Source organism: Gordionus sp. m RMFG-2023, chromosome 3 (assembly GCF_954871325.1).
Source record: "Gordionus sp. m RMFG-2023 chromosome 3, tfGorSpeb1-WG-v2, whole genome shotgun sequence".
Lineage (NCBI taxonomy): Eukaryota > Metazoa > Nematomorpha > Gordioida > Chordodea > Parachordodidae > Gordionus > Gordionus sp. m RMFG-2023.
Genome location: NC_088777.1, coordinates 47,943,595 through 47,968,844, shown reverse-complemented (window position 1 = coordinate 47,968,844; position 25,250 = coordinate 47,943,595). Strand labels below are relative to the sequence as shown.

At 26.9% G+C, this 25,250-nt stretch overlaps 1 protein-coding gene across 4 annotated transcripts in view; it reads right to left on the bottom strand.

The window, feature by feature from the left end:
* Positions 1-2,959: 2,959 nt before the first annotated feature.
* The window catches only part of LOC135927174 (phospholipase D2-like), a 30,778-nt gene continuing 8,487 nt past the window's right edge, over positions 2,960-25,250 (bottom strand). For 2 of the 4 annotated variants that reach the window (XM_065463125.1, XM_065463126.1), the window contains 20 exons: positions 24,900-25,051; positions 22,708-22,851; positions 22,363-22,535; positions 22,086-22,167; positions 21,716-21,799; positions 21,114-21,198; positions 18,967-19,077; positions 18,691-18,830; positions 16,100-16,133; positions 15,771-15,947; positions 12,877-13,225; positions 12,556-12,674; positions 11,814-11,930; positions 10,778-10,888; positions 9,282-9,370; positions 8,841-9,004; positions 8,686-8,753; positions 5,565-5,767; positions 4,604-4,748; positions 2,960-3,396 (listed from right to left, as the gene is read on the bottom strand). In XM_065463125.1, the coding sequence (XP_065319197.1) occupies positions 3,145-3,396; positions 4,604-4,748; positions 5,565-5,767; positions 8,686-8,753; positions 8,841-9,004; positions 9,282-9,370; positions 10,778-10,888; positions 11,814-11,930; positions 12,556-12,674; positions 12,877-13,225; positions 15,771-15,947; positions 16,100-16,133; positions 18,691-18,830; positions 18,967-19,077; positions 21,114-21,198; positions 21,716-21,799; positions 22,086-22,167; positions 22,363-22,535; positions 22,708-22,851; positions 24,900-25,051 (2,799 nt within the window). In that variant the 3' untranslated portion in view covers positions 2,960-3,144. The remainder of the gene's footprint in view (positions 3,397-4,603; positions 4,749-5,564; positions 5,768-8,685; positions 8,754-8,840; positions 9,005-9,281; positions 9,371-10,777; positions 10,889-11,813; positions 11,931-12,555; positions 12,675-12,876; positions 13,226-15,770; positions 15,948-16,099; positions 16,134-18,690; positions 18,831-18,966; positions 19,078-21,113; positions 21,199-21,715; positions 21,800-22,085; positions 22,168-22,362; positions 22,536-22,707; positions 22,852-24,899; positions 25,052-25,250) is intronic. The other 2 variants (XM_065463127.1, XM_065463128.1) reach the window with 2 other exon arrangements.

Sequence of the window (25,250 nt, the reverse complement as noted above, 5' to 3'; positions counted from 1 at the left end):
CACATTATACAAATATATTTAAATAATTATTCTTTACTATTATTAACTTCTATATACATATATATATATATGAATTAAATCAGTGTCCCCTGTAGTTTTTCTTAAAAAATAACAATCTACTGTATTTAAAAAAAATCAATATTATTCTAACTACGTTAAAAATAAATATTTCTTTTTATTATTAACTTTTATTTGGTAAAATATTACAATATATATAAATTATATCAGTGACCAAGCGTCCATAGAAGCAAGGGAACATTGCTTCCCTTCTAATTTTTTTAAAAAAATTATATTATTCTAACTACCTTGAAAAAAAATTAATACTATTTTTGCTACGTAAAAGATAATATTATTTTACTACGGTAAAAAAAAATATTTGTGGGGAAGCGAATTTAAAATTGCTTTATTATTTAAAATCAATAAAAATAATCTTGCTCATTTACGATATATTATTTAGAGCCATTTTTTTTATTACGTTAAAAAAAATATATAACATTGGAGAACCAAATATAAAATTGCTTATTTTCTTAATAAATAAAGAGAAAATCGACAGAATGTATAGTGTAATTTCACCTTTTAAAAATAAGCTTTGGGGCAATAATGCTTAATAAATAAAAGAAAAAGAAAATTTTTTATATTTTATTTTGATTTTTAAAAAAAAACAATAATTAATTTTAAAATGAATTGTGTTGTTGGAAATTTATTTAAAATAATCTTTTCAAGATATTTTGATATAAACTATGAAGAAATTGATTTTCAAAAAATGACTAACGCCAATTTTTACAAAAATTGTAAAAGAATCCAAAACTTTTTTTAACTTTGGTTTTACAACAAATGCAAGTTAAGAATTTTAAACTAAAAATATTATTAAAAAGTTTTGAATGTAACAATGTTAGTTCTTGAGAATTTTACTCAAAATTAAAAGACGAATTCCGCTCATTTATAAATCTTAATATTTTTTATTAATTTGGTTTTATAAAAATAAATGGTCAATTGCTGCTCTACTATTAAACTACAATCTTCGTTACTGCATTAGATATATGTTTTAATTTTAAAAAAGACAAAAATAAATGACAATAAAAATTTTATTATAAACGATGGATAATATTATTGTTGTTAAAAGTTACTTTTGAAATGTAAATAGTTACATTTCAAAAAGGGTAACTAGCTACAGTTACTATTTATTTTTTTAAATGTAAATTATTGATATTTACAGTTACATTTTAAAAAATAGTTACTTAATGGATCATTTATAATATATCAGATTAGCATCGTTGATTATATTTTATAAAAATTCGAGCTTAATTATTTTTTTATGTGCCTTTACCAATAAACTATTTTTGAATTATTTGTCTAAGAAACGCGCTCTAATTTTTGCAAAAATAAGCTTCCATTGAGGAATAAACGTTCTATGGAAGCACTTGAATTTGGGAAATCATATATAAAGAAAAAAAAGTGTTATTATTGGATTGTATAAAATTTTATAGACAATCATTAGCAACAACAAATTTAAGTCGTTTTAGGTTAAAAATATTATGATCAAAATGATGATTTTAACATTTTCCTTTTTTGCTATATTTTCTTCTTACCATATCTAAGGCCAGTCAGTTTTATATAGATGGGAAATTGCAGCAATAATATATCATCATAAAGATCACAGAACTTATATTAATATTATATTATTAATTTATAAATAATTTAAACTCTAATACCTTTTTGTAATACTAGCATGTATAGATTCTCTTAAAGGTTGACAACTTTTGAATACTTGCCTGTATTATTGATGGTAAACCTGATACTGTATCTCTCACCTTTAAGTATATCAATGGCTTTAGCCACTGCTTGCATAATCTAATTTTTAAATTGTAAATCTTTTTATAAAACAATTTAAATTTTCACTACTTTAAAAAATCAGGTCATGAGTTATGAATCTACCCAACGTTAATTCATCACATAATGAATCAAATTCGATAGGCATTTAATTTAAAAATGGTAATATTTTGTAAGGCCCATCTTATTGTAAGGGAATATGGTAGTTGATAATTTAATCTCATTTTAATCATTACAAAAGATGGCTCAGATTGATTTTGTAAATTTCACAAACGTTGATATGGCAATGTTATATGCTTTCTTATAATTATTGTTCATTAAGAGGATCTTGTTGGCGTCTCTGTTGCCATTAATTATTGTATAACTGACATATCCCCGGTGCCTGGGAAGGTAATCGAAGTCATTTAAATTATAATCAATTAACCCATAAGAAAACATTAGATTATATATAAAGTAAATAGGTTCATATCTAAATGCCTTTGCAAAAATTTGCTTTATCTATTATTATATATAAATTTTTATCAGGATACAATGTTCAGTCAAGGCTTTATTAAATAGATCATATATAAGCCTAGTCTGAAGTCTTTGATAGGTCAAAATGGTTGAACGTTTTTTTTATATTAACAACATCTATTCAATGCATAGTTATACATATATAGAAATTGTTATTTATTTAAAAAAATCAAAATATTTTCCGAAACTTAGACAAGTTAGTATACGTTGTTTTATCATAATTTTAGAGTGGGTGGTGCAATTTCTTTCGTCAATCAGATTCATGTTATATTCTGTATCTGTCTGATTCATATAAAATATTTAAAAAAAGGCACTCATACAGAATCAGACATTTAATCAAAATGAATTATTTTTAACAGTAACTAGTTACTTTTAGCAGTTACATTCCCAAAAATATTGCAGTTATTTTTTTGCAAAAATGTAACTAGTTACTTTAATAACAATAGGTTACATGGACTCCTATTTTTTTAATCGTTTTATAAAAGCAAACCTTAACCTCGAATTAAAAAATAATAATTGTCATAACTGCAATATTATTCTAAGGTATAAATCAAAATTGGAAGGATTAATCTGCTTGTTCATCAACATTTGAATACATTTAATCATCAAAATTTATTATATGGATACATACTATGAATAAGTTATAAAACCTAAAAAATATTTAAAATTTTGAGTGGCCGTAATTTAAAGCAAATGTTTGATTCATTTTCCATCATAACTAATAATTCCAATAGCAGGATTATCACAAAATATAATAGGAATAGATGGGACCTCAAGCTATGTATAGCCTTTAATAATCAATTATGTGTATATCTTTAATATCTTGGATTTTTTCCCCATAGGTAATCTTATATGACTTTCCGGAAACGTCAAAAGGTTTTCTCCTTCATCGATCAAAAAGTGTAATGGAAATTCAACTAATCTGCCTTTGATCCTGGACCTTAACTTTTTTAGAGCAGCATCTGGATTTGTCTGAGATAATGGAGCTATTTTTTGATATTCCGCTAAGGAATTCAGAGTTGTGGTGTCGTTGGTAGGTATACACCTAAATATCTTTAATTTTTTTTAAAATGATATTATTTAGTTTCTTTAAATTTTTATGTTTCTAAATTATAATAACACCATACTAAGTTAATTATGTAATTTGGAATATGCGGCAGGGAAAGGGGCAGTCGTAACTCAATGAAACTTAGGGGGTATTTTGATTTGTCATCATTTTTGCCGCAGCTGCATCATTAATTAGGGGGGGGGGGGTATTTTTAAAAAGCTTCCATTGTCATTTGAAGGAGGAGGGAAGGAAAGGGGAAAAAATTAAAATTGATGGGAAAATTTTAGACATTTTCTTTGGTTCTTTTATAAATAATCAGAATAATAATGTGGAAAGGGGGAAGGGGGGTGTGGAAATTTTATAATATGGTAATATGAAAGGAAAATTATAAAAATATACGGTTGGGGGGTTTCACAGGCCGTCTCCTTGAAGCAATGACATATAATGATACCTAGACTGACATTCATTCCTAATAGTGCATTTTAAGGCGTCGTTGAATGCAAATCAGCTGGAGACTACGTGATACGCCATTTTGGCTACCTATATAGGATCAAGAATACTTTAAATCATTTTGAATTTAGACTGCTAATTTTTTTATATATTCTTTGCGTAACCAAAATGGCGTCCTCAGCTGTTTTCCGTTGATGTGCACTTTATATGAGTTCATCGTCAATCTGGATATTATTATATTCCATTGCCTTGGGGGATAATATATTAAATCGGATTCGAAGCACGAAATTACGTTAATATATATTTAAAAAATAAGTGGTTGTAATTTAATAAATTTTGGACAGTGTTTCTGCTATATGTTGACCTGACAATATCTATCATTAATCGATAGTTTACAAGTTTAAAACCATTGCATTATAGTAATTATCTTTAAAAATCTTACTTATAGATTAACAATATTATGCATAATTTATATTCACTCTTATTAATCGTATTTTATTTATCAATAATTCTGCATGATGATTAGTTTAGTTCTAATAAATATTTAAAATAAAATAGATTTAATATTAAAATAATTTACCCCACCCCCTCCCTCTCCCCATAGACAATTCATGGCTATGTGAATATAAAAAGAGTATTGTGCTAAAAAGGACACTAATTAGCCTACCATTACTTAAGATACCTATTATGGTTGCATTTAAAAGCTTTAACGAGACCAGAATGTATTTACTATAGCAAGGTTACTTATTTTTTAAAACAAACCTCGTTATATGCCACTGCGTTACTTTTAGCCCTGGTGTTCCACAAATGGAAGAAATGATCTTTGCTAGGATCCTCAAAATCTTTTTCCTGCACATCGGAGTTATTTTTATTGTTCAGGCTCATCCTAGATCCGAGAAAATGTTCCCTTTTAAAAAAATATATAAATAAATTTTAAAGAAAAAGATTTGGGATTTTGTGTCTTGAGTATTGGAATTACAGATCTGCAAAAGCAGGCCGGGCCTTGGAAATTTTTTTAAATATATCTAAATTTATATGAATTTTATGTTGAATTTTTTTATATAAAATAAAAATATTTGCTTTTATTTATAGAAACTAGGAGACTATAACCTGTATCTTTTATTTTGAGTAATGAAATTTTAAGTTAACCTTTTTTAAAAATCGGCTCAAAATGATCCGTTTAACGACACTAATAGGAAAATTTCCCCATAAAGAATTATGTAGAAGAAATAAGATTATATGAGAATGATAATCAAGAAAAGGAAATTAAACGTTTATATAGAGTAGATAACTTAGGTTAAGGGTCCAAACATAGCATAACTGCCAAATTAAGATATTTAATTTTCTTGGATTTTCAATATTAATAAAACACCATAAAGAATTATGTAGAAGAAATAAGATTATATGAGAATGATAATCGAGAAAAGGAAATTAAACGTTTATATAGAGTAGATAACTTTGGTTAAGGGTCCAAACATAGCATAACTGCCAAATTAAGATATATTTTCTTGGATTTTCATATTAATAAAAATATAGCATATATTTTTAGTGAAATAAGAAAAAAATACGACCAAAATATATACTTGATATTAAACGTTTATGTAAGAACATATATGTTTGTGGTATAACCCAAACATATAAAATTATTTGATTAATGACAGTAACTTTCCCTAATTGATATTTAAAATTTTTAAAGAGAGAAAAAAAAAGAAAGAATTTATACTTGAAGATATTTTTCCGTAGGGTCGAACAAAATGTACCCTTTTCCTTGTTTTCCATATTTTTTGAATTATCCTTGAAAATAGCTGCGATCTCTGAATCTCGATCTCCTAAAAGACTCCTATCATTTATATTAGCCGAACCTATAATGCAACACTCATCATCCACTATAAGTAATTTACTGTGAACGTAAATTAATTCTGTAACCTGTTTTTTTTTTGTAGAAATGTATAAAAATTAGCAATTTTTTCCCAAATGTTCTGTTTATTATGATATTGTAAGTAAGAATTGCAATGTCAAAAGATAAATTCAAAAATAACTTTTTACATTGTAAGTTCTTCGTTATTTACTGCGAAATTTAAACTTAATTGCGGACTGTATTTAAAAGTAATTGATATAACATGAAATTGGTGAACTGGATTTACTTCTTTCAAATATGCATTTTATTTAAAATCCTGCTATAAAGATATTTGAGTATTCATTCATTTTGCACGTTAATCTAAGACCCACTCACATGAGCGGAGGTGAATTATGTATTTTCTTTTACAAGGAAGTCTGTTAAACCTTGTTATTTCAAATAAATTTTTTAATATATCGGGTTGTGGTATACCAGCCGTGCCAATTTTATATTAAAGATTTACATGACAACTTCTGACTACAGCATGTTCAATATAGGGAATTTTAATTTTAGAATCGATAAGGACAATAGCTATATGAACCCTCAAGGCGGCATAGGGTTTCTAAAGAATATTTTAATTATATTAAAATATTTTATGTTTCATATATTCGACCAATCGATTAATCTAATAATTTTTGTTATTCGATCGTTATAATTTGTAATCGAATAATTCTGAATATTATAATATTTTAATATAAATTTAGTTTAAGTTAATATAAGATTATTAAAATTTTTGTCATATGTTTTTTAAGAAATTTTTTTTTTCCGGTTATGGGTTACTTTATTTGAATATTTACTGATAAAATTACCCTAAATTTTTTATTATACCTTGCTTTTAATTTTTATAAATGATTTGACTAGCTCAATTATCTAAGTTACAAAAGCTTAAATTGTAAATAATATTCATTAAGTGTTGTATCTTTTTATTTAGTGCTAAATAAAATACAAGATTTATTTTTTCATAAACTATATATTTAATTTGTGATGTGTAGGTTAATGTGTAATATTTATATTTATATACTTCAAGTATATACTATAAAAAAATATTAAAAAACTTTTAGATTTGGGATTATTTAGTGAGGGTAAGCATTTGAGTAAGATTATATATTGGGTTAGATATTATTTTGATTAGCAAATACATGTATATTAACTGTTACTATACAGTAGAAGGATATCAATCTATGGGATAAAAACCCGGCTAAACAAAATTATATTTTTCAAAATTAATTAACACCTTTTAGAGCCCCCTTTTGTAAAAAGTTAGCAAAGCCCCCTCCCCCTTCCCTGGATATGATATTTATACATTTCATAACCATTATAAACTTGCATTGTATATTTAAAGCCGTTAATTATATCATTAAAAAAACTTAGGAACAATAACTCTAATTTGATAATTAGAAAAAGAGCCAAAATATGTGATTTTTATTGGTTCTAAATCGCATCAGCGAGCCAATTCTAAAGACCTTATCACCATGTTTTGGATAAAAAACCCTGTTTTAAAACGGAATTGATTTTTTATTAAACTCCTTATCCAAATTGTTTTTCAAAGAACCTTATTTAACCAAGTTTTTTTTAATCTTCTTTTGTGCAAAAATAAAGATAACTAACCAACGATTCACCAGTATGAGCTTAATATGGAGAATAATAGTTCTATACAAAAATTATGTAATTAACATTTCTTTTTTTTTTAAAAAATATTAATATCTAGTGATAGTTTTACTTGCATTATGTAGGATTTTGCTTAGGGGAATTAGGTGCGGACTATTAGGTAAAATTTTTTCCCCCTATAAACTTTTTTGGAAAATATAAAGGTGCACTAATTGTAGGCCTTGGGCAATGTTATATTTTTATAAATGATTTTTTTTTCTAAATATTTTGAATTATAAGTCGTTATTATAAATAAGTTATTAATTTTTACTGTCTTTTAATAATATACTTTCTAAATCTTTTGGGAAGAGGGGGGGGGGGAATTTTATTATATGATATTTACGAGAACAAGCAAATTGCCCCACCCACTCCATTGGTTACACCCCTGGATAGTTTATTTAACATTTATTGTCTATATAAAACCGAAAACATTAAATCAATCGATAAACATCTAAGTTAGGCTACCAAGAAGGAGCCATATTTATAATTGCATAAATTTTTGTGATGAAGGTAAATAAATTCTCTCTCGGTTCATTTGGAAAAGTCTTGATTTTATTGCTTAGAAAATTTAAAAAAAATTTGAGAGAAAATTTGATAAATGACTGGAGTGAAAACGCACAGTTTATTAGTAATTTTCTATCATCCTTAGTTGTATCTGATTTGTAAATCCTGTCTTTTAAGTTCCTCCTGATGATCATGACTCCAGACTTAAAATTGTCATTTTGAAATGCGGAAGTAATATGATACCTTAATTCAATATTCAATACCTATTTTCTAAAAAAATTAAAAATGAAATATAACCAATTTTATTCAAGAGACTTCTCATTTTCTCAAATTGGGGTTGATATTTGTAATTAATAATTCAAAGATTTCCCAAATGTTTTACCTTTTTTTTTGCCATTTCCCTTGGGTTTGTGAGAGATAAATTATTTCATATTTTTCTATTTTTTTTCTAATATATTCTCAGTCCAGTTAACATTTCTCCAAAAAAAAAATTTCCTTATACCGTGCCAATTTAAGATAGTGTTGAACGGCTCAATTTGATCTGATTTTTTAAAAACGGCTAACCCAATCATTTAACCCAGAAAAATATCATGCAAGCCTAAAGATTTTGCTTATAAAGGGCACATAGGATTAAACATCTATCGGCGAAATCTCGACGCTTAGGCAATATTTTCCTGGCTATAATGTTGAATTATCTGTTCGTAAAAATCGGCTTAAATCGAGTCGTTTAACATTACAAATTTAAGTTTTGAAAAAAAAATTTTTTTTTTATATAATACAATTTCAAATCATTTACCAGTTTGTCATTTAATTTTGTGTATTTTCTCAATCCGCAAATACTGATATATTCAAATGGATTTTCAACTAATTATTTTATTTATAAAAAATAAATAAATATATACATATATATTTAGCAAAAAATAATAAATTAATGATTTGTTAAATTGAAACTTGAAGTCCTCAATCGTTGAATCAAAGATTTTCTGCCCATATAAAAGGAAGAGCTGGTCCAATAAATAACAGCTTTTAAAAATGTTCCAGTCTTTTCACCTATTTGCCCTTCAAAACCAGGAAGTAGGGGCATCACTATGTAAACCTTGAATTCATGTTTATTGCTGTGGTCAAATGTTTTTTTAGAATGAAATTTAAGAAAAATATGTAACAATACTATATTAAAAAAAATATAGGGAAAAGTGTTGGTATGAATATAAATGCCCTATAAGTCCCTATCAAGATTTTAGCCAAGATAATATTATGTAAACGTGGAAATTATTCCCATAGGTAGCAGAAAGGTTCGAACCTCTACGCCAAATCAATAATATTATGGCTAAAATCACAATCGGGCCGTTTAAAAACATTATTTGATTTAATCATTATATTAAAAAGGATAACCTATACGCCAAAATTATTCTCTGATAAAGTGCTTCCGCGATCCCATTCATAACCATAGAATTTTCATGTATCGATACGAAAAATTGGTTCTTTAAAATAAGTGAATTAATATTTTTTTTATAATTTTGGATAATATTTCCCCTTCCTATATAAAACCTTCAACTTAATTAACTTTTCGATGTTGGTTTTTGAAGTATTTTTCTTAGAGATTCATTTATATTAGTCCAAAAAGTGCTGATGATAATATACCGAGAGATATATTCTTAATTCAGAACTATAACACTGAGAAATTTTTTATTTTAATCAATAATGTTAGAATGAATTGAAATGAAGAAGTAAAAAAAATAAGATTAGAAAATAAAATATAGAAAAAGCAAACTTTGCCAATACCCTCCACCCCCCCCCCCTTCTCGCTTAATTTCTTCCACAAATGAATATAATACACTTTGAATTAGAGCCCTCCTGTCTCATTTTATAATCTCGGCCAGCCTCTAATAATTCAATTTTGATTACAGGTTCAATGAGTATACCCAGCCTAGTTCAAAAAATTTAGATTTTAAAGAAAGGTTCGGTTTTCAACATATAAAGGTCTTTCATAATTTTTTTTAATAAATAACAAGTGCTGTATAGTTACGCGTTGCATTTATATATTTAAACGTTAACGATTTAAAGACGTTTTATAATGCGCACAAATTGTACGTTTTAACACGTTTTAAAACGCAAATTGTACGTTTTAACACGTTTTAAAACGCAAATTGTACGTTTTAACACGTTTTAAAACGCAAATTGTACGTTTTAACACAGCGTTTCAAAACGTAAATAATGCGTTTCAAATGCATTCGTTTAAATTGGAAACATTTCTGTTTTTTTTTGCATTATTAAAAAACAAAATATCTTGGTATTTTTTTGAAAAGTTTTTAAATTTTGAAGTGTTACCACCATGATAGAATACAACATCTTCTACAAAGTAAAATATAATTATATTAAATGATACAATAATATTTTTTTAGCTTATGGAATTATGATATTACGATAAAAGATTTGCTAATTAAATAAAGGGCAAGCCATTTTTTTGTTTGTTTGGAATTTAGACGTTTCATATTGAAAAAATACACGCCCCGACATCCTCTCAACACGCATTGCATGAGGTAATCAGTATAACATAAATAAGGCTGAATTATAAACGATCTGAAAAACATTTACAATTGAAAAATTGGAAAAAAATACTAGATAATCTCCCTCCCTTTTTCACTATATGGATATGTTCCCTCCCCTCAAGTCATTCCCAATAAAGAAGACTCTTTAAAGGGAGATTCTAAATATAACAATTTCTTATAAGCAATATTTAAAAAAATACTATTAATGCAAGGATTAACCATTTGCCTAGCCCATCAAAATTTAAATTACCCCCTACCAACACCTCTTTATAGGTTGGTCACCATGCAGTTTTATAAATGAGATTTAACATAATTTGCAAAAAAATTTTAACGTTATACCTCAATATAGATAAACCTTTTTGATTCCTTAATTAAGGATATGTAAGCTTGTAGTATCGAACTCTCGGTGTACTTTATACCACCAGACCACGTGGTTAAACTTCGACAAATCTAAATTTAAATGAATGAATGTTTTTTTTAATGATGAAAGAAAGTTCCCGAAAAGATAAATTTTATAAATCTAAATCAACCTTTTTTTTTAAAATAAAAAAATATTATAATTTTTTTTTTTTAAATATTTAGGACACAAAAAGATTAATCGAATGGGTAAAGTAGAATCGGCTAAATTTGATAAAGTTTTAAAAATAAAATGTAAAAGTAAAATTTATCAATAAAACATATATTTTTATAAAAAACACGATTTTTAAAAAAAACACGATTTTTTAAAAAAACACGATTTTTTAAAAAAACACGATTTTTATAAAAAAACACGATTTTTATAAAAAACACGATTTTTATAAAAAAAACACGATTTTTATAAAAAAAACACGATTTTTATAAAGAAAACGATTTTTATCGTAATTTAACTATGTATCATCAAAACAACGCGATTCATATACCCTATAGATATTTCAAGCATTTGGGAAAGTAATTTATCAAATACGAAGAAGGATATAAGATACAGTTACAGTTACAACTTATGATTAATTTTTTATATCATTTAGTCATAATTAATTATAATAATAATACGCAAAATAAATTATATAAGAGAAAATATTTTTTTTATTCCTTTGAAACAATATAACGAATAATTGAATAATAAGTTTAATTAAAAGGTCCCGCGATAATATCAAAATATTTTTTAAAATATATGATGTTCTGTGCATGCAACTAGTGCTGTTAAAAGACTTCTTTGAGTCGATTTTTTTAAAAACGGCTAACTCAATATCCAGAAAAATACTAAGCAAGCCAAGAGATTATGCTCATAAGAGATCTCATATTAAATTAATTATATAGTTTGGATTTAATATATATTTATTTTTAAAAAATTAAGTTTTCATTGATGTGTTTAAAATTAAATAAAGGTAATTTAAACCTGAATTTCCCTGCATTGTATCATAGAATCAGTGATATTTTTTGGAATATTGCTCAAGCCATCATAGCTTTTCGGCAACAATAGAGGAAAATTATCATCCTTTTTAAATTTTTCAACCTTTTAAAAAATACAAAATAAAATTTTATCAAAAAAATAAATTTAAAATCGTTAATTTATATATGTCATATTGGGATATCCAGAGATTTGGAATTCTCTCCATTTTAGATTATAGTTTAAAATTTTAAAAATCTTGTTTGACCGAAGTATTTCAGCAGATGTATAAAAAGCGTATAACCATATGAGAAAACAAAGATAATTTTTGCAATAAACTTTTTATGTTTTTATTTTTATGAGTTTTTTTCTAAAGTTAGCGGCTAAATTGACTAAAATTAAATTTATATGTTGGTTTTTATACATGGTGGAATATATCCGGTCATATCAGATTTTTTAAATTCAAAAATTTCCTCCTTTGAGATATTCCAAATTTTATCGCATTCCAATACATTCAGTAGTGATAAATTTTCATGTTTTGGTTAAATATTGGGAAAACTATTATTAAAATATTTCATATAATATTTTGATGTTCCTATACTATATCAAATTTAAATATTTTAAAATGCCATTTTAAAAATCTCACTATAATATGAAATTACAAAAACAAAATTAACATCTTTAATAATATTTATTTCTAAGTTATGTATGTATAGAAGAAAATTTTGTAATAGTTTGATAATATATTTACAACAGTTTGGTTCCACCTCTCTATAAAATGGCGGCTTACATCCCTGGCCGGAATCCCGTATAGAACAGCTGATATATCATGCCATGGCATCCTAGGAATTTTGTTCCTATCAATAAGCTCTTTTTTTCCCCCATTATAACATTTATAAAAAAATTTAGAAAAATAATGGATTTGTTTGGTATATTTCATTGTTAAAATATTAAAGCGGAAATAATTTAAAATCTTATAAAAAATTTTGCATTTTTTCCAAAATATAATTATAAAGACCAACTAAACACACACGTAAATCATATAAAAATATTATTAAGATAAAAATTTAACCAGTGAAGGGCTCATCTACCTGCGCAAAATCTTTGTAAATGAAGTTACTGTAATCTTTTCCTATCCAATATTTCCCCGTTCCTATAAGATCTAAATCTTTAATTTTGTCCTTGTTATCAAATAATATCCTTTCTTCTTTAACCAAGACTTCCGAATTATTTCCAACATTTTTATCTGGGCTCTCTTGATTCACATTATTATTATTATTTAAATCTTGGTAATTATAATTCTTATATTCAAGATGGGGATCTTCATTTGCCATTGGGTTATCGTAGGTGTTTTTGATATATTTTTTATAAGAACGTTTTTTTGTAAAGTTCAAAATATTTTGCAAGAAATTCCAGTGGGCCTCGTTATTAGTTAGATTTTTTTATTTGAATAAGATAATATAAAAATAATATTTTATAATTAAAATATTAACAAAGATTGTTGAAAATTTATGTTCCTACCGGAACAACTTTAGCATAGGAGAGACCAGGGATAAGGTGTCATAAGTGTTATTTCTAAGTTCTTATCATGTGTATATTCATAATAACTCTACGTATGTCCATATACGTTTGATCGAATCCCGGAAAATAACCCCTGGAAAAAAACATCGGAAAAAACCCCCGGAAAAAAATTCCCCAAGAATTATTTTCATTTTTATAGAATTCACTTAAGACCTAATAATAGGTATATTTTTATTTGGCCTACTCCATAAAAAAATGCTTAAATAAGAAAAACTGATGTTTAAATTGGTACTGGGAAAAAATGCCTCAGTAAAATAACTATGTATTGTAAAAAAAAATTGCTATAGTAAAAATACAATACCATCTTTAAATATGATATTAAATAGACTAAATTTGACAAAACTTAGAACTAAGAAATGTTTATTTTATTGGTAAATCATGATTATGTATATACAAATTTTATAATTTATAATAATAATTATATGGGTTGACATCGAATATTGAAGGAAATCGCTCTTATAAAATCTGGAAGGCTTCGCACCCCATCACGGTCGCAAAGTTTCTTTAGCCGAATCTGGTTGTTAGAATTCTACGATTTTGTTTTCGATGTCCAACTACCTACGCGCCATCTTTCAAGTTTGGTTTCATCGGCAGCCACCTCGCATTTCATTTTTTTAATGAGTAATCAGATTGATGGGTGTTTATTCCCAACCAGATAAACGACGATTCCAACCTTCGCATTGATTATATTCGTTCTTCATCTGAGAGAGTGCTCTGATTCACGTTCCAGGTTTCGGGAGGAAATCGTTCAAGACATGTTTGGGATTGAGAATTGCTTCTTATGACCCCCCTTGATATTTTTTTCCGGGGGTTTTTTTTCCTGGAGGTTTATTTTCCGGGGGTTTTTTTCCTATTACCCGTTTGATCAATCAAATTGTGAAATATTATTTAAAAAAAAAATTTTTTGGTACACTATTGACAAATATTTTGTCATAAATTTTTTTTTGTTTAGCAAAAAAAAATCTATTCATTTCAAATTAAGTAATATTTATAGATAGAATTTTTTTTTTAAAAAAATAGAACTTTTACTCTTTATTTAGTTTTGTTATTTTCATAATCTAAATGCCATTTGATAAAAAATGGGAATGAGTGGCCAGGAGTAATCATCATAATCGCATATAAAATTATAGCCTGGCTAGTGTTGTTAAACGGCCCGATTTGAACCGATTTTTAAAAACGGCTAACTCAACATTATAGCCAGGAAAATATTGCCTATGCGTCGAGGTTTATCCAATACATGTTCAATTATATATCAAATATATACCATTAATATTTATATTTTTTGGTTTTGATGTTTGTGAAAGGATATTGTATTACTATTGAAATTATTTTGGGTAGTATTATTATAAAGTCATTAAGAATAATCTACTAAATTATAATAACATATTATTGATGCATTTAAAAAATATATTTATTATGTATTATCGAAGATATGGTTATGATTTTAAAGATAAACCCGGCCAAAGGCCGGGCAAAAGGACCAACGGCCCGTTTAAGGGGGCCTGGGGGGCGAAGCCCTTCAGGCTTTTATATGTATGGACCCCCTCTAAGGAAAATTTCTAGCTACGCCACTGTTAGCATAGAAAAATTGTGAAATTTATCCTCTTTATGCAGCATAATATTGCCCTTAACCTCAAAATTTTGCTAGTAGATGTCCAAACAGTTGTGCCACTCATGGGCAAACTCTTTAGACTTGCGTTAAATTTTTCTGGATAAAATATTGAGTTAGTCCTTTTTTAAAAATCGACTCTAATCGAGCTCTTTAACTAGGGTACTTACTAATAACTTATAAAAATTTATTTAAGCTTGATATATGATTCTGTCATTTTTTTACAAATATCATGAGAGAATTCAATTTTAGAAAAAAAAATAGTCAAACATCTAAACCTAATGGGTGTGCCTTGATTGACTTATTATTAAGAAACTGGCATTATAAAGCTTTGACTAAATAAACCTAAAAATTAAAAGAAGAAAAAAAAACAAAATTATAGAAGAAAAAAATTGAAGACACACAAAAAACGAGAAAAAAAAATGAATATTAGAACAAAAAAATATCAAGTTTTTTCGGAAAGAACACAACCAGTAAAATGAAAACTTGAGATAATTTCCGGGAGAAAATTTTTTTTAAAAATAACCCTTCATATCTCACAGAAAAAAAAATTGAAAGTTTTCCCGGGGGAATTAACTTCCGCTTACCATAAAAAATATTCTATGTAGGACTGTATAAGTTGCGTCTGGCATTCAGAGTTAGCGTGAATCGCGGGGAAGTATACAAAGATATGAAATAAATATAATTAATTTTTACATTTATATTTCGCCAAGGCAGGGGTAAATAGTTTTTTTCGATTTAATATTAAAAAAATAAAATAGTGGTATATTCAAAACTGTCAGGTTGGCCCTATATGGCGGTATTATTTTGCTATCTTTTAGTATAGTTGCGGCGTTTATCAATTCGTAAAGAGCAGGAGTAGGTCTCTGTATCCCGCGTATTATTCTACCACCATAATCCTTCCACATTTTAGAATATCTATGCGGATCGTATTCCCCACTCTCATGAAAATTCTATTATAAATAAAAAAATACGTAATTAAATATCAATTAATTTTAAAAAAATTTAATAATTAGAAAAATAATGTTATTTTGAGTTTAACGCGTTTATAAATAATATAAAATAGACGTGTATAAATGTAACAATTAATATAATTTGGATTTACATATGATATTTCTTTAACACCAACATCCGTCAATCTTTTAAAATAATTTATAATATAATTATATTTTGAAATTATTAATTGTTAAAATATCGCGACACTGTAAGCCGATACGGTATCCATGGTATCAAAGGGTTTTGGCGAAATATCTTAGATTTTAAAGGTATCTAATTTTGTTTCAATTAGAGGTGGGCACCAGCCTAAGTTTTTATTCATGGCCCGTCCGCTCACCATAATAAAAAAAAATTGACCCGACCCATCCGATCACGAAAGGCGTTATTTTGATCACGCCCATCACACCCGAATATTCTCAGTTTTTATTAAAATTTTCAAAATTTGGTTGATATACATTTAGGCTTTTTTTTGAATTTATTTTATCATAGTTTTTATTTCACTAATTCCCATATTAACAAGCATAAAATAATTACAATAAATAAACTCGAAATTTTTATTTAGAAATTGATAAAAATTTCTAGCAAATTTCCATTGCTAAACGAAAGTTGAGGCAATGATATATAATATCTAGAGCGTCGTTGAATGCAAATCAGCTGGATCCGCCATTTTGGTAATCCATAGAGTAATTATTCTCATGTATTTGATAACTTACTTCCTCATAATCTCGATGATCAGGCAATTCATTAATAAAGTTCGAGTCAGACATAGGAATAAATTGGCCTCTCGTTTAAAATTGGGTAAAGGCTTTCTCAGCTGTTTTCGTTGATATACACCTTTAATGAATGCATCATCACTCTAGGTTTTATTATATGTCATTGGTTGAAAGATATTATTTTTCATTCAATCGATATTTTATAAGACGGAAAAAAATGTTGTTTGTAAAATACGAAGGTTTTTTTTTGTTTTCAAAAATTATTCTTTTTTTAAAAACCAAATTGAATTAGAAAAAAAATATAATTATAATTATGGGAATTTATGAATCTTGCTGGAAGATTACGATTGACATATGCTCTTTTAACCTAAGCTAACGGATTGAAATATTAAGATCAACATTTACAAGCGGTTCTCCTTACAAGGGTAAAATTAACTAACCACCCTTTATTCACTTTTAAACGGCTTGAGACACGCTTGAGGCCATTGCCACAGTAATTTCAGTTAAGAAAAACTGTCACTGGGACCCATTTAAACTGCCTGATAACCAACTCAACCTCATAATTGCTTAGACTTCAGCTCTCTCGCTGATGGGAATGGACGATTCAGCTTTTGCTGTTTTTCTTATAATGTTCTAATCTTAAGACACGCCTTTTAGAATTTGATCATAGAACGTAGGCACTCAAATCTGCTCAAATGCCATCTGTTCATCAATCACCCGGTGAAGGTAAACGTCCTAACGTAAGATTAAATAACGCATTTTCAGAAATTAATATTTTCCATCCTCTAGCTGTGGTTATCATCCTATCTAATGAGTGCCATTATCCCGTGCATCTTATTTAAAACAATGCTTTTCTTTCGTTTAAAAATATGGTATGTTTGTTGAAATAAATCTATAATATTCTTCAATGAAGATTTTACAATTGATTCAATTTGAGTTTGGAATATTTTATATCTAAGTTATAACCAAATCTCGACGTCGGTTCTTTCAACATTTTATTAATCTTGAGGCCTGTAGCCAGAAGGCTTCAGTTGAGAGGGGGAGAGATTTATTTGAAGGCAAATATTTTATTTTGGGGTTTCTTTTTTATGCGTCATTTAAAAACAGTCGAAGCAGGACTCACCCTATCATCATGGTTACAGCGTGTCAGTCTTATTAACCTTAGGTTACCTCTGGAAATAGGTCATTATAATAATTGAGCCACAGTTTATAAAGACAGCTTTAGCTTTATAATTATAATCGTTCGTATTGATCCATTTCCAACTTTGTAAAAATTTTTTTACATGATAGTAATTTTAATTGATACAATAATTTAAAGGCTATTAATATATTTGATGAAAATTTAAAACTCAATTAAAATAATTAATTTAGAATAAAATTTCAATTTTTTGTTACTTAATAATACAAGTTTAATTAGGATTTTTCGAAAAATGATATATGGAACGAACTACATATCTAATGCACTTCCCTTGATCAATTATTTAAATTAAGTTTAGGTCCTTTCTTCTCAATGTTTAATATTTTTAACTTAAATTTATCAAATTAAAGAAATAAAAAATTAAATATAAGCCAGTCCTCTTCATTCTACATGTAAAATATTATAAAATGTAGCTAACACACCCGTCATTTTTAAAAACATTTTTAACCCGCCCGCTCACCCGTTGCAGAGACATCTAGACAAAATATTATTTTATTATTATGTAAACCTAAACCTTATTTGTATAAATTTTTTAACATTTTTTAAAGACTTTTTATTTGAATTAATGAAAATAAATGAAGGGAAGAAATATTTTTTTCAAACAAAAAAGAAATAAATCAAATTTAATTATCCCCCCCCCCCAAAAAAAATGTAGTTAGAACAATATAATAATTTCGAGGACTTATATAAATCACTGGTGAGTATTATATGAATAAAAATCTTATTTATTTAGAAAATTGCTTTCTACAAGATTAAAACATTATACGATATTTTTTAAGATAACCTAACCTATGACCTTGATCATCCCATCTACCATAACATATGTCCAACCCACCTAGAAACGCTATGCTTTGATCTATGCAAACTATTTTTTCATGATGAGACCATACAAAAACATTGGATAATAGATGGTCTGGGTGCCTCAGAATCTTTAAATATTTTTAAGAAAAAAAAATTTTTTTTTTCCTGTATTCCTGTATCTGTAATTTGTAAGATTTTAGCTAATAAAGATATGTAAAAAATAATAGCATAGTAAAAGAGTTTTAATTCGTAATGTAAATTTACGTATATATTAGGGTGAAGATTAGATACAAATTGTTTGGTGTAATAACTGTTGATTCCAAGTGCGAAAGGGAGCTCTTTGTATATCAATATGAATATCTTTACACCTTGCTCCTAAATATAAATAGATGACTCGAATTAAATTATATTCAATTCCACTCTTATAAAAAAAAATCCTATTAGAAGATAATTTTTTTCAATATAAATTTTTGGGATATCCATCGCTTAAGAATCTTTATTACAGATAAAATGGGGAGAGAATTTGAAATATTTTAATTATATAATTTGTGTGTATGTTTTCTATTCATGCTTAAAATAGAAGCGGAAAAAATCCTCTTCTTACCTTGAGATGAGTTTTTGATCAATTAGTTACCTCAATCGAGTCTGCTCTAGAATCATCTCATGTGTTCTATAGAATCACATAGAATTGACTTTAGAATCAACTCATTCATTCAATGGATCACGGAAAATATTAAAAAATTATACCATTTTTTAGCCAGGTTAAATGTTTTTAGTAGCATAATATAGTTAGAAACCACTGTCTTTTTTTTTCTCCACAGGAAATATAAAAAATGTTAAAGTCATTCGATAATCGAAAAGTGTTAAGAATAGTGTTGTTAACCCGCGAAGTTTGCTTATCTCAATCAACCAAGTTTTCTTTTACAATGTTAATTTAATTAACCAGAGTATTTAATTCACATTAAAAAAAAAATTTGAAAAAATAATTTTTTTGGTTTAAAAAATGCAAGAAAATTAACTTTTAAATTTTCGTGAAATAAAATTATAAGAAATAAATATTTGAATTAATTTTAACATTTTGCTAATATTTAGATTCAATTCACAATTCATGAAGCCCTGTTATATTTTTCAGAAATTCTTGTTACAGGGGGGAAGGGGGGAGAATTTATTCCACTCTCCCACCACCTAGTTGATTGCAAACCTGAACACATTATATTTTTCAAAAAATGTTGCTAAAAATGTCTTTAACCACCGCCCCCCCCCCCCTTAAGCAAAATTTTTTATTTATTTATTTTTCTCCTAGATTAAAAATAAATGGCAAAACTAAAAAATTTCTTTTATCCCACACCCTAGATGGCTTTATAGGCAACCTTAGGAGGCTCTGAACTCGATCTGAGGTAGATTTTAAAAGGGTTCTGAAGGCGACCTAAGATGTTTCTAGAGCTGACTATAGCGAGATAATCTATTAACTCAAGGTCACCTCAAAATCAGAGGTAGTTTTTATGATTGAAAGCTTAATCTGAGGCTCGGGTAAGCTCACTCAGTGAATTTAAAAACACCTACCGTTACTAAAAAAATCTGAAGAAATAAAAAAAATCTGAAGAAATAAAAATAATTTTATCGATACAAAATTCCATAGGTTAAAAATTGAAAAAAAAAAGATTATGTTAAATCAACTCCAATCTCATAAAATCGGTTATCTGTAAGAGGTATCATTTGCAAAGCTCTGCCCGGATTTTAAAAATACATTCCTACCCGGCTTTATATTTTCAGGCCCGGCCCGGATTTCTTTTTAAATTAAAATTTTCAGGCCTGGCCCGGAATTATATTTATTTTCAATTTTTATGATTATATTGGCATTTTAAAATATTTGATTTTTTTTTAAACCCGGCTAACCGGCCCTATGGTTTAAAAAAATACGGGCTGAGCTGAGCATAGGGTCGGACCCTAGAGGTCTCTTAAAAAAATAATAATTCTTTCACATTCACAATTTTTTGATTGTTTATAAGTAGAGTATAGATAAAGATATCTATCGCAATATATATGAAAGGATTGTAATTATAATTGAAATTTTGTATTTAATAGGTGAGTTCATCCCCACTGAAGGCGCCAAAATTTTTTTTAGTGGGTAGGGAATAGAATATAGGTTTTTAAGGGAGTTTAAAATTAAAAAGGACAAAAAATTACGAAAGTAAACAACTTATGTGTGTAGTAGTATATATCAGAATATCAGAGACCTACAATAAGTACCATTTGCACGGCCCTACCTGGCCAAAATTATATGGCCTATTTGGCATTTTACGTATCGTTTTGAATATGAAATTCATATACAATAACTCAAATTATATGATCTCCCCATTTACGGTAAATAATTTTGAAATTATAAATTTTATACGTAATCAATAACTTACAGCTTTTTTTTTCAAGATTGTATCTAATCTCCATTCGATGCAATCATTATGCAGAGGTCTTTTTAAATACAATTGAGGACTCAACCTAATTTTTTTAAATCATATTTGTTATATTAAATCAATTTTCTAATAATAAGGTTATCTTTAAAAAAAATTTACATAATGTTTTCTTAGTTAAAGAATGACTTAATATATTACATATAAATTAATAATTTTTTATTTATCACTATAGCGATTATGATATATAAGTTTAGCTAATTATCATTAAAACTACTTCCATTATTAAAATTAGGGACACGTGGGCTAATTAAATAATGTCTTTTAACTTTAGCAAGTGCCTCCTCCCCCCCCCCTCTTTAATTATAAAAAAAAATGAAAGCTTACAAATAAATACACTAAACAAGTAAATTATGTTAATTAGAGTAAATTAGAGTAAATTCCTATATGGTCTGAAGGTTTATTGAAATAATTTTACTCAGCCAGAATATTACATATGCTTTACAACTCTATTGTAATATTTTTTTTTGTATCATAATAAGATAATATGAATACTGTGAAACATAAATTTGATTATATTTTTTTTATATCAAGCAAAAATATACCACCAATCACATATGTAAATTTCTTTTCTAGCAGAGTACAGAGCATCAGCTAAGCTTGAAAAGTATTGTGATCCATCTACGAACCTAAATATTGGATATATGTATATATTCACAGAAAGGTCTCAAGATTGCTTTATTTTTTTTCCCATTCCTTCTTTCTTTAATACAAACACTTGAACGTCTCATTCCTTAGACAGAATATAAAATTAAATATTGTTCCTTTTTAGGAACACAATCAAAATAATTATTTATTATTGATTCCTAAATGTTTTTAAGTTATTTTTTAAATCATCCAGTCTTTCTTTTTTTCTTCAATTCTTTCTTTTTATTTCAATTCTTTCTTTTTATTTCAATTTTTTATTTATTTTACCAGTAAGCGTAACAATCTAATCTCTCTGACGCGAAGGAATTGTAACGATAGCTCAGCCTACTTCCCACCATTTTATCCATTTCTCCATATTTTTGAAATATTTAAACATTTAATAGAGTTTGTATAATCTCTGCAAAGACATGTTAGTAGTCGGTATGGGGTTTCCCTAACATATCATGTAAAAATTCTCGATGTTATTTTTAAAAAAAAACGTTTTTTACTTTAAAAATACATAAAAGGCATAGAAAAAAAGCCAAAAAAACTTTAATATTATTACCGATCTCGCTGCCTTTATCGACATTCGCCTTATTTGTACAAATAACGTCTTCATTACTTATTGGCTCTTTTTCAATCTTAAAGGATTGGTAATAACTGTTATCGCATATTTGACAAATATCCGTTGACCATTCTTTAGAGCTTTTTTCCTCGTGGAATTTCAACTTAAAAATTCTTTTTTTTTTCGAAATTAATTTTTTTTATTTTTTTATTTATGATTATCTTCTCTTTTTTTCAAAATTTTTTTTTTTTTTTATTTTATTTTATTATTTTCCTTCTTTTATGCCTACCCCATTGTTTGTTTATTTGGAGCAAAATTTACAAAAAAATAATAAGTATTTTATACCTAGTTCTATTTATAGCTACTAATCTATACATTGACCTTGGGGAAACTCCAACGTCCAAATTATTGTCCAGCAATATTACACCTCCTATCCTCTGGTCTTTCATATTTATGTAAGCCATGAAAGGTTTCTTCAATACTAACCATCTTTAATAATAACATATTCATACAAACAAAATTAGGATATAGCAATGATATGATTCTTGTAAATATTTAAAAATATGAAAGAGTTCCTACCTTAAAACTATTTTTGTCGCTAAACGGCTAGTTTTGAGCCGATATTTAAAAAAAAAAGGCTAACTCAATATTTTCTCTAGAAAAATTTATTCAAGCCTTAAAATTTGGCCCATATATAGGCACGAATGTTTGAACATCTATTAACGGTATTTCGAGGCTTAAGGCAATATTTTTATGGCAATACTGAGTTAGCCGTTTTTAAAAATCGGCTTAAATAGGGCTGTTTACCAAGACTACTTAAACCATTCAAATAATATAGCTGTTTAAATGTTATATTGTTCTACCTCCATTTTTTTTCTTATTTTATGGGATAATATTTTGTGCCTAACAAACAAAATTATTTTTTATAAAGATATGATAGGTTAAATAATGTAACCAAACGTGGTTAATAAACCTTGCACGAATAGAAAATTTTTGAATGATTTTTCACCTCCATTTAGTTTTTACAAATCTATTATATTTATTTTCTTAAATAATAAATTAATGTTTTATCTGCTATTTAAAAAACAAAAAATCTTTTGATAATAATATTTGGTAAGTGTGCATTATAGACGTCCACAGAGCCTACCCTAATCTTTTGCTTGAAGAAATTCAATATGTCAAATTTTAGTAAGGACCCTCGTGCCTTTCCCAACTTCAACAAAGCATGCCCCGATGTTGCATGTAAGGTAATGTTAATTACCTAACAAACTATTTATCTTTAGCTGGGTGTCAAGTTTTATCATTTTTTGATCTTAATTTTTGAAAAATCGACTCATTCAAATTCTAAATAAAATTGTGGAAATTGAGCTTAATATATTTTTTTAAAATAAATACAAATTTTTATTAACGATGCGATTTAGAGTTATTATAAAGAATTCAAAACCAGGACTTTTTTGAGCCACCTAGTAATATAATATAATATAATGAACTCAGAACCTTGTTCAAATTTTTTATATATATTTACTAATGACTGACATCGGCTTCGTATTCAATATTTCTAGGGGTCGGTGTGTGATACGTGGGATCCAATAAATTATAGTCCACACTCCCTAATTTTATCAAGTAATTTATATTTATCTGGGGTTTTCTTTTAATAAGCACATATACACAAGGGAACTAATTCAGGAAGACAAGTAGATTTAGACTTTCTTACAAATCCTTAGGGGCTGCATATAACTAAATCATCAAAAGTGTTATCTTCTTTGGTAGGTTCACAATTCTTAGCATTCAAAACTTTTCGAATCAACTAAATTCAAAGAATCCTAAAAATTTAGCTCTTAACAATCATTTAATCTTAAATTTAGAGATGTTGGGAAAAATGAAAGATGATTGCATTGCTAGGAAACGAAATTAGCCTTTCTATTTTTCAATTTCAATTACTAGCCAAAATTTGTGATATTTTTAATTTTTATAATATAGATGATAAATGAGTAAACTGCCTGAAATTTTTATTAGACTTATCCAATATTTATTTTTTTCATACCAAGATATAATTTTATAATTTCAATGTTTGGCAAATAATTTTTATTTGAAAAATGACGCCAATATTGTAATCTGAATTTATGTGACATATGGTATGCAGAAATTATATCTATAAGACTTTAAATCCCTGGAAATTTTTTCGTAACTTATTTATCTAAAATATTTTCTCTTACGGAATCGTAATATGTTAGCAAGAATATGCCCCCCCCCCTTAGAAAATGTATAATTTATTAGATCTAACATTTAAAAAAAATTATCAAAAAATGGAAATTAAACACTATAAAAATTTAACTACATTAGAATTCAAATTATATGGTTGATGTTTTGATTCTAAATTCTTTCGGTTCTTATGTTCTCTTCTCAAAATTCATAATATGAAATTTATTTATATAAAATTGGGTATTTTAAAAAAACAATATTAGTAATTTTTATAAATGATAAATGAAAAAATAAATTGCAAAAATCATAGTGAAGATTTAATATAAAAATAAAACCTTCTTTGCCATCCTAGAAACCAATAAGTACAACCATGTTTCAGCTTAAATCCATAATAACCACCAGGTCTTTTATAACAAATTTCTTCTCTCCCTTTCTCGCAACCGTATTCCTTGTTGAAAGAGATGTAACTAACATTGCAGAACATTAGCTTTTTATTTTATATAAAATTGCGGGAATAATTTAAACGGCGAGAAATAACTGTATATTACCATTACTTCGCAACTTTTTGTTATATTCGACATCAACAATATTTCATTTCTCAAGTTATTTTTTTATAATATTCTCAATTTATCATTTTAATTTGGAGAAAATAATTTAGTAATATGAATATTGAAGTAATCTTAATA